The following is a 12,968-nucleotide window of genomic DNA, read 5'->3' as shown; positions in this document are numbered from 1 at the left end:
AAATTCTACTCCAGCTCTTTATTTGAATTTTTTGTGTGTCTCTCCTTTTTATTGTGTTTCCTGAAAGTGATATATTTAATTCAGATTTTTGGTCCATTCTCTTATTTCCATTTTATAGTTAATTCATCCCATTTACATTCAAAGTTATAATTATTTATTGTGTATTTCTCTCTATCCTATTTTTCGGTACTATCCTTTTTACTCTGTTTATCATTTCACTCATCTAATTTACTTATATCTGGTACCTTGCCCCCTCCTATTCTTTAATCTTACTTCCTTTTTCCTTCCCTTCTCCTCACTCCCCAACTCAAATTCTGGTGAAATCTGTGTACTCCTTTTCACAATAATGTTTTTAAGGTCATAAAATAAAAAAATAGGATTACAGTGGAAACCAGTTATATTGAAGCACAATTATAAAAACATGACACAAAATAGACTAAGAACCCTTGTCCTAAAGTAAATAGAAATTTAGAAAATCAGGTAGATTTGTAGGAGAGTGGCTCCTTTATTTCTGAAAATGGAAGAAAAGATTAGGTTAGATGTAAAGATTCAGGTAATAAGAACAAATGGGTGTTCATATTGGAAGGATTCTATCTTTTTAGTAGGTGAAGTTATCTTTAAAGGATGTGAGAAGAAAGATGGAAGTTTTTTTTTTAAATGAAGATCTGAAATAAGGACTGGGAAATGAGCTAGGGAAGTCATAAAAAATGAATAAGAAGTGCTAGTCAAAAGACCAAATCTGGATCTAGAAAGCATGGCTCTACAAGCATGTCTTGTAGCAAGTGGCTCCCCAAAAAGAGGAAAAACAAAATATTAACTACAACAATTGGTTGGTAGGAATGATCAAAGAGCTTAGGGTTAGCCATGGGGCATTAGAAGTTCCTCAGAGGAGTAGCTCAGAAGATTGAGGACACAACAACCATAAGTCCTTGGAGGCAGCTGTGTTGGGAGGCAGCCTCTAAATCTGGAACTTGGACTTCCTGGACAGAGTGGAAGTCCAACAGCTGAGTGAAGAAGATTGAATGATTCTCCACTGTTGGAAGACACTGAGCACATGTTACAGGGAGAAGGAGCTAGCACACCCCTGCTAAGTGTAGAAGGGCTGTGGACACTTGGAGGAGAGCAAAGTTTTATACAGTCTCTTATTCTATACAGTTGCTATTTGCTGTGTTAGATGTTTTTTCATTTATTAAAGTTTTCTCTTTTGACTTTGGTTACATTGTATTATCTTGTTCTCACTATGTGCTTCTTTTCTTCTTTCCTGGCTCCTCTTCCTTATCCTTTTTCTTAATTATTTTTAAGTGTTTGTTTTAAGGTTTTTGTTCTTTCCTAATCCCTGGCAAAAATTTCTAATGGCTTTAACTCTCATTCTTTATTCTGTTAAACTCTAAAATCTGTATCTCCAGCTTTAGCTTCATACCTGTAATCTTTCCAATTGTCTCTAGAACATTTCTCTTTACTTTCCCCTCAGACTTGTCCTGCATAAAAACCATATTTGTCATCCACAATTAAACTCCACTTTTCAATTTTTTCATTTCAATATCAGCATTGTTCTTCAGTAACTTTAACATCATCTTCTGATTTCTCCTTTATCTTCTAAATCCAATGTGTGATTGGAATTAATTCTTTTTTTTTTTTTTTTTTTTTTTAAGATATTTCTTAGACAAATCTCTTGTCATTTTCACTCTCATTACTTTACTTCAGGTCCTGTATGAACCTGTATTTCACTGCTTCTTCATTTCTTCTTGTACACCACTCCTAAACTGATCTTTCTGAAGAAGCATTCATGTTGTTACCCTTTCCAGGATTTTGGGTTTTGTACTACTTAGCAAATTATTCAAGTGTGTCTTAGCTTTCTTTTAAATGATTTTTAATTGATTTTTTTAAAGTCCCTCCTCTCACCCAGGGAGCCATCTTATAACAAAGAATATTTGTTTTAAACAAAAAGAAAAGGCAGTCAGCAAAACTGACTGAATATTGAAAAATTTTGAAAATGTGTGTAATGTTCTGTGTATCTTTCACAACTGCATAGGAGTGGAAGTGCCTTCTCAGATCTCTTAATTTTGGTCTATGCTTGTTTTTTTTGTAATTTTAAATTCAGTTTTGATGTTTGTGGTTATTATTCTATTTACATTTTTGTAATTACTTTGTATAATGTTTTTTAATGTCTCTATCTTTACTCAACATCATTTTATGTCTTTTTGCATGTTTCTCTTCATTTGTCATATTTGTTGTTTCTTAATAGCATAGTAAATAATCCATTATATGTGTTACAATTTGTTTAGCCCATCTCCAATTAATGGGCATCTATTTTCAGTTTCCAGTTCTTTGTTATCACAGAAAGTGCTGCTATAAATATTTTAGTGAATATGGACACTTCTTATAAATGACTTTGTTAGGATGTATGCCTAGTAGTAGAATTTCTGGATTAAAAGATGTGGATATTTTAGTTTTTATTTGCATAATTCCAAATTGCTCATCATAGTGGTATATTGATTCATTGTTTCACCAACAATCCACACTAATGAATTGACTATTCCCATATTTGCTGGGTGTGAGGTGAAACCTCAGATTTGTTTTAATTAGCATTTATCTTATGAATAGTTATAAACACTGCAAATTAATAGTTTGCAGTTTCCTTTGAGAAATATTTATTTTTATCCTTTGGCCACTTATCTATAGGGGAATGGTTTCTGGCCTTAGTGGTTTATATGTCTTAGCTATAAAACCCTTATCTGAAGATTTTGATACAAAGATTTATTTTTTTCCTATTTGACTTCTTTTTATCATGGCTTCATTAACTTTGTTTGTTCTTTCTTCTTTTATTCCATAGAATCAAAATGTCTAGAATTACTTTTCTTTAAAAAAAAAAAAAAAACTAACAAACACCTTTTTATTATGATTACACAAATATCAATGAACATGAACATTTCAATTTACAGAGATGAATAGAAAATAGGATTATATGTAATAATTTGTTATTGATTTCTTTCTTTATTCTTTTGGATAACACTAATTTAGTACTTACTAACTTCTAGTCTTATCACTTGTAATCCTCTAGAAGCTTTTCCTTATTGCATAGTCAAGCAAAACAAATTCACACATTAGTTATGTTTGAAAATGTATAGCTCATTCTGCATTTTTAGTACATCACACCTCTGCCAAAGAGGTGGGAAGGATGTTTCATTGTTCTAAAATTGTGAGTAGTTGATCACAATTAGAATTCTTAAGTCTTTCAGAGTTGTTTTCCTTTACAGTATTTTAGTTGAATAAATCATTCTCTTCATTCTCTATCAGTTTGTAGAGATCTTCCTACATTTCTCTGAGTGCAATAATCTAACTTTTCACGTACCAGAATTGGATCGGCCATTCCCAAATTGTTACATGTATTTCCCTTTAATGATTTGGAGCATTTTGTTATAGAGATATCAATAGTTTGCATTTCTTATTTTGAAAATTGCTCTTTTGGCACGTTGGTATGCTGTTTGTTGAGTCTGTGAATTCATTTAATCATTCAGTACACTAGGTAGGACAATACCACTAATGTCACTGAACTGTGCATAGACCCTTTGATTCAATGAAAACCCTATGAGGTTTTACCTAAAAGAGTTTTTTAAAAAAACAAGGAAAAGGACCCTGCAGTACAACAACATTTATCATAGCTCTTTGTGTAGTATTAAAGGACTGGAAAGCAAAGGTGAGGAGTATACTTACCATTTGGAGATTAGCTGAACAAATTATGACATATGAACATAATGGAATGATATTGTGCCCTAAGAAATCAAGAAAGAGAAACCTGGAAAGACATGTATCAAGTGATGCAAATGAAATAAATAAACAAAAACAGTAGAATAATTTATACAAAAACAACAGGGTAAAGAAAAACAACAATGAAAGACTTAATAACCCTGGTCAGTGCAGTGACCACCTATTATTTCAGAGGACTGATAATAAAACATGCTATTATCCACTTCCTGATTCAGTCATGATGGGATTTAGGATGCAGAATGAGACACATTTTGGACATGGCTAATTTTACTTGAGTATACTTTTCTGATATATGGGTTTCATATGTCTTTTAGGAGGTAGAGAAAAAGTTTGGCAGAAGAAAGATACCAGTGGTGTTAGCTAAATTTAAAAAAGAAAAAGAGAGGACACAGTGTATTTTAAAAATGCACAGAACAAAGATCATTATATAACATTATATAGCCAAAGTTTATGTACTCAAAATGAAAAGCAAGTTGCTCATAATAGAAATTTGCAGCTTCACATATAATCCTCCTCTTCTATTTTACTATATTTGTATATAAATGTTTACCTTATTTAATGTTAAATTCAGAATAAAAAAGATTAGAAAACTTCACATCCATTGGAAAGTTTTCTTGATTTTCAAAACCAATTCTCTTTTGCTTTCATCTAGGTTTACTGGAAAGAACATTTGAATTGTTGTCAATAACAAGTAACAATTAATTCTGTTACCTGATACCATTGTGTTTTGTGTCACTTAATTATGAGTTACTTAACTTTTATGTACCTCATTTATGATCCAGATTTATTTTCCATTCTTCTTTCCCTTGAGCTTTGATCTTCATAATATTCCTCCTATATTATTCTAATTTCCTGTAGGTCTGCTTATTTGTCCCCTGCATCTAAAATGTCACAAGATCTTATATCTAGAATTGAAAGGGACTTTAGAACATAGACACAACACCTCTTCCTTCCTCTCCCCATTTTATAGTTGGGGAAACTGAGGCCCAGAGAAGGTAAATGATTTGCACAAGGGTTATAGCACTAAAGTAAGTGTTCTGGAGTGAGAGTCTTCTTATTTTTAGTCCACTGGATCCACTATACTTTTTATATATCTCCTCACAGTTCTGGCTGGCTAAAATTTTCTCTATACTTTTAAAATTTGACCTAAGTCCCAGTTCTTTCCTGACCATTTTATGCCTCTACATCCTTTCTTTGGATTTCTATAACACTTATTTTTTTTTGTAGCAAATATTAGCTCTTAATTATTTATTGTCTTTGTTTTTTCATGTGTATAAGTCCTGTTACCCCAACTGTAGGCTAGGTAATATGTCTCAAGCTTCTTTTTGTACTTACCACTTATAATCTTAAGCAATTTTTCAGTTGATTTGTTATCTTCCCAATTGCTTTAGAGTGTACTTAGTCTTTTCTTTCTCTTTCTACATGTCATGGAAATACAAATATTTGTTTCCTGTATCCTTTTGGTGGTTTCCAATGCTTTAGAAATGCTTTGATTGTACAGTAGTGTCATGTGACAAATAATATATTTGAGAGCAAAATTACTTTAAAACTGATTTTTACTTATACTTGTCTAGGCCAATGCTACTATTACACTTCTGTGTGTATAGAAGAGATATAGCAGTTTAAAAAATAAACATATTCCAGACAAACCCTAACACTACTTGAATATCTTTTCTCTTCTAGGAGTTATTCTTCATTAATGAAGTCTGAGAATATGTCTTCAAATCAGGTATATTCCAGGTTATTTGCTTTAATATCATATCTTTAAGTGAGCTTGGTTTAAAATGATTCATTTTTGAATTCTCATTAGTGATATCCCTGATTTATATTCTTTTCATAGACTAGTTGGCATCTTTTTTATACAAGGGCTAGATTTCATTATCTTTGAGCCTCACTTTTAATCTTTTCTCCTCCTTGTGGGACTTTAAAAATGATATTATAATAAATGTTAAGAAATCTACGTATCTTTTCTATTGTAAGTGATCTTGTAGGTCCTCTTCTCTGTTTTCTCACTGTGTTTCCCTGCCTTGGTCACATAAGACTGTTTATTATTATTATTATTATTTTCCTGTATCTATGTGGCAGCATATTCTTTCTAAAAGTAGAGCCAGAAACAAAATTTTAATCTAAATTTAAAAAAAAAAAACAATAATAGTGAGAGTATTCACATTCATTTGCTACTTGGGAATTTTTTGTTTTTTAAAGTTTTTTGATTCATAACTTCTACCCAGAACAAAGAAGAAAGCATGTTCTATATTCCAAATGTGCCAGCTATGCCTTTTGGAGAAGGAGCACAATTACTAGGTAGAAGAGGGCACTGGACCTCAAGTCAGTAGAATTAGTTTTGAATCCCAATTTTGTGACTAGCACTATTATTTGAGGCAGGTTACTGTCTTCTCTGAACTTCAGTTTCTTTGTGAGAATAAGGATCACATTTGTACTATCACATACTATGAAGCAAATATTTTGTAACATATATAACTTGTAATTTCTTTAAACACTTGAGGAATCCCATAAGAATTGCTTTTCTCAGTATTTCTCTTGAAACTTTTAGAGAAAAGGCTGCTTCATTTAATGTCTTTTGCAAAACATTGAAATTAATGCCCATAGAGCATGCATTTATAATATTGCAGATGTTGTAGTGATTTTATTTGAATATGTTTTTGATCTTTGGGTAAAATATTAGAACCATTTATGAAAAGTATTTAATGCACAATTAATAATTTAATTCTGAAAGATTAATAATAAGGCTACTAGACTCATTTCTGCTGTTATGAAGCAATAACACCCATTTGGATTAGAGAAGTTACCATTAGAACTCTTAGTTAAGCGTCTGTGTATGCCCTTGATGCTGCTTTTACACACAGTATCCATGTCAACAAATAATGCATATTTATCACTTTGGGGACCTATGCTTGAAGTTCTCAAAACTTTCCTGATGAAAATTTTGATATGTCCCAAGTCCAAAGTCAACATTATTTATAAAAGCTCTCTGTTATTTGTTGTATAAAGAATATTTCCGGCTGTATTTCATCAGAATCTGGCTCCCAGCTTGTGTTATGACCTTAAACATTTTCATGCCAAGCATTAGTGAATAAAAAGTTTTGGACATTGTGCCAGAGTTAATCTGGAACTTTTAATATGTGTGCACAAATACCATCTGATTAGTGACAGATGTTTAAAACCACCATGCTCAGAAATGTAATTTATAGAGCAAGGGGTTTATTCCTTATCCTCTTTGCTCTCCCTGTCCTCTTTATTCCCCGTCCTCGTGCTTCTCTTGTGCTTCCTCCTTTGCAGGGGTTGCCAGGCTTGGTTCTTTGTACTAGATTTGAATCTGGTTCAGGTCTCCAAGGAAGAACTAAGCCAAATTAATTACTGTCTGAAGTTGTATGGGCACAAGGAATTATTGTGCTCTTCCCACCCCCAATTCCTCTATGCCTCATCTCATAAGTAGATGGCAAAAAACAACAGCAACAAATCTGATTGCTATATTGAAATGATTACTGAGCTAAATAGAAGCATTTGGACATGGACCAAGCGTAATTAAAAGCACCACTGAGCTCCAGTTTTAGGATCTAGCCTTTAAGGATTTTTACTGATATCAGTTAAATTTCTTGAAGTAAATATTTTCATCCATCAGTTTGTTTGAAGTTGGTCAGTAAAAGGTTCTATAGACTTGCATTTAAGGTTGTCTTCAACCTTGGTGACATTTTCATTTCACTTTGGCACTTGAATGAACAATAAGAAGTTGATTCCTTCTCATAATTTCTCCAGAGAAAAGCTATAATTTCCCTTTGTGTCTAGATGCCAAACACTTATATTATTCTGTGCTTTTAATATTTATATGTCCATAGTTGTCACATGACATTATTTTTCCTATATTTTAATTAATTGTACTGATTGTGGGGAATCTTAAACTAAAATCCACAGGTGATCATCAGATTTCTCAGTATTCTTGATCCTTGCTCTTCTCTGTCCAATATTTATAGAGATTACTAAAAAGCCCCCAAATGATGGCATTAAATTTTTAGTACTAAACCTCTTTCTCCTGTATAGTCCTGTAGTGAAAACTTTGAAGAGCAGGGCCTTAAGATGGGAAAGGAGACAAGAACCATGTATATAAAGTCAATGGGACTGAGTTCTGATAGACTAGAAATTACCTAACCACAGTGTGAATTATCACCTCCAAAATTGTCAATTTGGATGAGTCAGGCATTATCTCAATGGTATTTTCATTTGTTCAGACTGTTTTTGGAACTCTGCTTTGGGAATTTCTTTTGGAGCTCATTTATGAGCGATACGCAAGAAATTCTGCCTCACTGTTCTATAGAGACCATTCATTTTTTAACCAAAACACGTTATTCCCCAAATTGAATCATTTTCCAGATTTATCAGACTTGGTTATTAATGATTTGGGTATTTCAGAGAAATCAAAGCCCCCATTACAAAACAAAAATGTGTAACCAGGGTAATATTCAAAAGCATATAATATGAATATTAAAGGGAATTTTCAAAGAGGAATTCTAGAAATATTTTGAAAAATAATAAAACAAAGCAGTAGATTTGAACTTGGCAAGGTGAAATTTCCTAACTCTAGGCAGAGAACACTACTCACTGTGCCACCTAGTTGCCCCTTATAACAATAATAGTAGCTAACATATGGGTAGTTTAAGGTTTATTAAACACTTCACATGTTATCTCCTTTGAGCCTTAAAACAATTCTGAGAGCTAGATGATATTGTTATCTTCATTTTACACATGCAGAAACTAATGTTTAGATGAGGTTATGTGCCCAGGATTCCACAGCTAGTATCTGAGGGCAAGATTTGAATTAAGGTCTTTCTGACTCTAAATCCCATATTCTTCTTAACTGCTGTCATAAGACTTGGAATAAGGATATATGATTTCACAAAGTAATTACTTTGAAAAGGCATAATACTCATTTGGAATAAATTATGATATGTTGGATTAAAAAAATCACACCCCACCTTTGTTTAGTTGCTTAACTGGGTAATAGTTTTGACAATTTGGAGCACACGTTCACTTACAGTCATCTGATCTCTTGCCACTCTAAAAACTGGTTACTAGTCCAGTTGTAATAATTTGGAATTGATAAAGAGAGATGATTATTTAATTTCCTGTATACAACAGGGAAGGAGGGAGGAGTATGTGAAAATACTAAAAAGTAAAAACAAAAACAAAACAAATGAATTTTGAACTAGAAAATTTGGAAATCTTCATTTGCAAGGCTATTTTAATGATTTTACTATTCTTTTCACAGGATGGCAATGATTCAGATGAATTCATGTGAATGAAGAAAACGGACTGTGTGAATTTTTGGACAGATAGACATTTTGATTTTCAGATGTGTTCTGCATACCAAAAAACCCACCTAAAATCTACATGAATATCATTCACTTTGGAGATTTGGGAACTTGGTTCAATTTTTGTTTGTGGAAAATGATCCCATGTAATACAGTGGAGCTTGGAGACAGCGAGTGTGTAGCTTTAAGAATGAGGAAATGTTTGTACCAGAAGAACATGTCTTGGCTCTTTATGAGAGTTGGCTGTCCTTGCTCTTGGAATAGGTTTCCAAAATAACTAACTTGGGGAAGTATTTGTGTTGCTATATTATTTCCCTAAAAAAAAAAAAAAAAAAAAAGATGTCATAGAAGACCCGCTTATTTTGCAAATTTCACCCCCGTGTATGTTTTGTATAGTAGAATGGGACATTTGGGGGGGATAATGTTTTCTCACAATATCACCAATTAGAAATGGATATGTATGTGATTTGAAATGACAGGAACTTGGACCTGTACTTTTTTTGAATGAAGACAATTAAGAAGGACTTAATTACTTTTTGTATTGCTCACCTTATTCAAGGAAAGATTTAATATGCACGTTCTGTTGTCATTTCTTATCCTATCAGTATAGTGATCCTGTGATCTCTTAGTCAAACACCAGGTTCTAGCTTTTTTAAGACAAGGGAGGTCATCCATTGACCATCATAATACTATAATATTAAAAGGAACAGTCCATGATCCTTGAGATTGGGATTCATGCCGACTTGTAGACATTCAACTCTGGCTACACATACAAATTCTTTGCTTTTATTGTTTCTTCACTTTTTGGTATCTGAGATCTAAGTCTTATTTGTTCCAATTTGCTTTGATGAGGCATGCCATCCACCCAAAAAATCTTTCTTGCTATTGAGTTTTTAAGTACAATGATCCCTGTCCTCTCTGAATGTGCTTCAGACGCTTTTACTTTAAAAGCCCTATAGCAACCAAAGCATGATTTATAGTTACAGGGATTCACTAAGAGTAGCTAGATTACATGGTTGCAGTGGGAGGATAGTCTTTTCCAAATCTTTTTCTAGGTTGGTAATCTTCATTTCAAAGATGAGCTTTGTTTTTAGGGTTCTTACCTCATGAATGTAGCAAGAGGCTAATGTCCACAATGCAGGTATGATACCAGAAAAAAATAGAAAATTTAAAGAGTTTTATAATCAATGGGCCAGCTTTGTTGTCTTGAAATAGTAGGATTGTTCTTTATAGTTGTAACTCCAGACTTTAGATTTCTTCCTTTGATCTGGAATAAAAGCATAAGTGGTTTTTATGTAGGTTCTTATAATTGGATCATCTTATGTCTAATGACTTCAGTGATTTTTGTCCTGTAAAAGAGGATAAAGAAACAATGAAAGAAAAAACAAAAACTACAATTTTAGTGGTAATCTAAGTAAGTTTACCTTTTAACCTATCCCTGCTCAGACTCTCACTCTTTCACTTGCTGACCCTGTGCTCTAGGGCCAGGAAAAAGCCTTAACCTAAAAGTACTACAGCTTAAAGCATTTTCAGAGGCCATTTGGCCATAGTGATTTGGAAGGCCTATTTATGTGTATTTCCAAGGTGATGTGCAGAGTTGGACTTGAAAAGTTAATGTCATTCCAGACTACTGGAATCAGAACTTTGGAATGGGACTGCTAGAAAGTAATGATTTCCCATATAATTTTCTCTCTCTTCTAAACATAGGGTTTTTACCATTAGAAAAGAATTAAATATCATCACTGAATAAGAAAATCAATGATAATTCCAAATATTATTTAAAAAGAAGGGATCCCCTTTTTCATCTCTCACATTTTTTCAAGGTAACATACTATGATCCAAACAATTCTGTTTTTCAATGCTTTTTATCTTTGATTGTTTTCCAGTGTTATTTCCCACACCTTTTACCCAAGGAATTTTCTCTTTTTAATCTGATCTTCCAGGATTCAGAATATCTCTTACTTCCATGATCTTTTTCCTGCTTTGTCTAGTTCTGTAATGAAAGGGAAGTCAACCAGTTTTAAATGCATATTTATGCATTTTTTATTAGTTTGAGGAGGATTTGAAGGTTATACCCTTTAAAATTTTAAAAAATTAGTGATTTCATTGGTGTAGACATTTCCAACATGAATTTGTCTGACCAAAACCTTATCTACTGACTTTCTGGTGATGAGCCCCTCCAAATTTAGCAGATTTCTTTCGTAAATGAGAGAAAAAGATCCTAGGTCCATATTTAAAGCCTTTTCATGTTGAGTAGGATCTCCAGAGCTTGTCTACTGACATACCTTTGAGAAGTCAACATGATTTTCACAGCAGAATTAAAATTAAATTAGAACTTTCTGTAGAGGAAGCTATACAGATGAGATAAGTTGTAATTGCATTGATTCATGTTGTTCATTTTGCCTGTTTCAAATACTAATCCACCTCAAAATCCCTTTTTCATTGCCTTACTAGGCAGCTGATCTCACTTCTAGCTGTCATCCTTAGGATTTAGTTTTTAGAGTGGGAGAATGGTCCAACTTCTAGTCTATAGTTCAAGACTTGGAATATTTCAGCTCCTTTTGTTCTCAGGCCCATTCCACAAATTCAATTCAGAATTATTCTCCTTGGAAAAATATATCATACTTTGGATTCTAATTACAGAAATTGTTTGATTATATTCTATTCTTTCTCATGTACTTAGCACCTTGCTTGGTTCCCCTGAGCCTCCAGTCTCAATCAGCACTTTTTGCCTTCTGCATGAACCTTACACAACCGCCACCAGATTCACTAATATAATTGGTTGCAAGATACACTAGGTACATTAGTATTTCACATTTTTCCCCCCATCTATTTCATACTTCTGTCTCCAATATTCTTCAGATTCTGCATTTACATTGAATTACATCCACCCTAGCTGGTCTAGGGTCAATTATCATGCTATAGGGATTTGTGTGTATATGATAGGGGTGGGAGGGAAGAAAGGGGTGATTACAGTGCCTTAGCAGAAGATTCATCACCCTCCAAGAACTGGCATTCAATGTCCAGTGGAACCCGATGAACAGTCTGAGAATTTTCTTTGATTTCATTGGTAGGAAAATCCCCTCAATGTAGATGATAAAGGCCTTTGTTGAAATGATTCACTTTCTATTATGTTCTTTTACTGCTGCAGTCTTTAGTTCAGCAGGTCAGTTAAGCCCAAACACTTATTTTCCTCATTCAAGAAAGATGTGAACCATATTTGAAACAAGTTAAGGCTGCGAGGATGACCCTACTTTGTATCCTCTAGTTCAAAGCTAAAACTATTCCTCTCAGTTTTTGGAAAGATAAAAATTGTTTCCCACAGTATAATGGTTAAATAAGGAAAGTTTCCGAGTTGGATTGCAAGATAAGAATGTTTTATGGTTTCTCAATTTCTCCTAATCACAGTGTCTCTTATTTTGATGGAAGCCTAGTTTTATAGACCAGTTTTATGACTATAATTACACTTAATTTCAACTGTGTCTCACAGAGAAGTGATTAGCTTACCTGGAAAATCCTAGACAATAGCAACCTCAAGCCAATTTGATCATTCAGCTGAGAGCCAATTTGTTCTAATTCTTAAGTGACTGGTATGTAAAACTCAAATAAAATCTTTGATTTCATTAGAGCCTTGTTAGCATGTTTATGGGTCTTCTTTGCACCTCATTTTCCACTCTCCAATAGAGTAAATACTCTTTGAAAGCAGAGTAGATCAAAACCATTTCATATAATTACAGACTTAGAAAGTTGAAAATGACCTCAGATATTCTGATTAAGTAAGATATCTTTTCCTGATTAAGTAAGAATCTTTTCCAATAATCCTGACAAGTGATCTGCCTTCATTTCAAAACCTTCAATGAAAGGAGAACTCAC

The 12,968-nt window shown here is 33.2% G+C and overlaps 1 protein-coding gene across 3 annotated transcripts in view; it reads left to right on the top strand.

Annotated features, from left to right (window-relative positions):
* Positions 1-12,723, top strand: part of CCDC25 (coiled-coil domain containing 25) — a 44,604-nt gene extending 31,881 nt beyond the window's left edge. For all 3 annotated transcript variants that reach the window (XM_051976392.1, XM_051976393.1, XM_051976394.1), the window contains 2 exons: positions 5,452-5,497; positions 9,053-12,723. In XM_051976392.1, coding sequence (XP_051832352.1) covers positions 5,452-5,497; positions 9,053-9,082 — 76 coding nt within the window. In that variant the 3' untranslated portion in view covers positions 9,083-12,723. The remainder of the gene's footprint in view (positions 1-5,451; positions 5,498-9,052) is intronic.
* Positions 12,724-12,968: the final 245 nt, after the last annotated feature.

The sequence above is a fragment of the Antechinus flavipes genome, chromosome 2 (assembly GCF_016432865.1).
Source record: "Antechinus flavipes isolate AdamAnt ecotype Samford, QLD, Australia chromosome 2, AdamAnt_v2, whole genome shotgun sequence".
NCBI classification, from domain to species: Eukaryota; Metazoa; Chordata; class Mammalia; order Dasyuromorphia; family Dasyuridae; genus Antechinus; species Antechinus flavipes.
The sequence above is the reverse complement of the archived record's forward strand: the minus strand, read 5'-3'. Positions and strand labels throughout refer to the sequence as shown.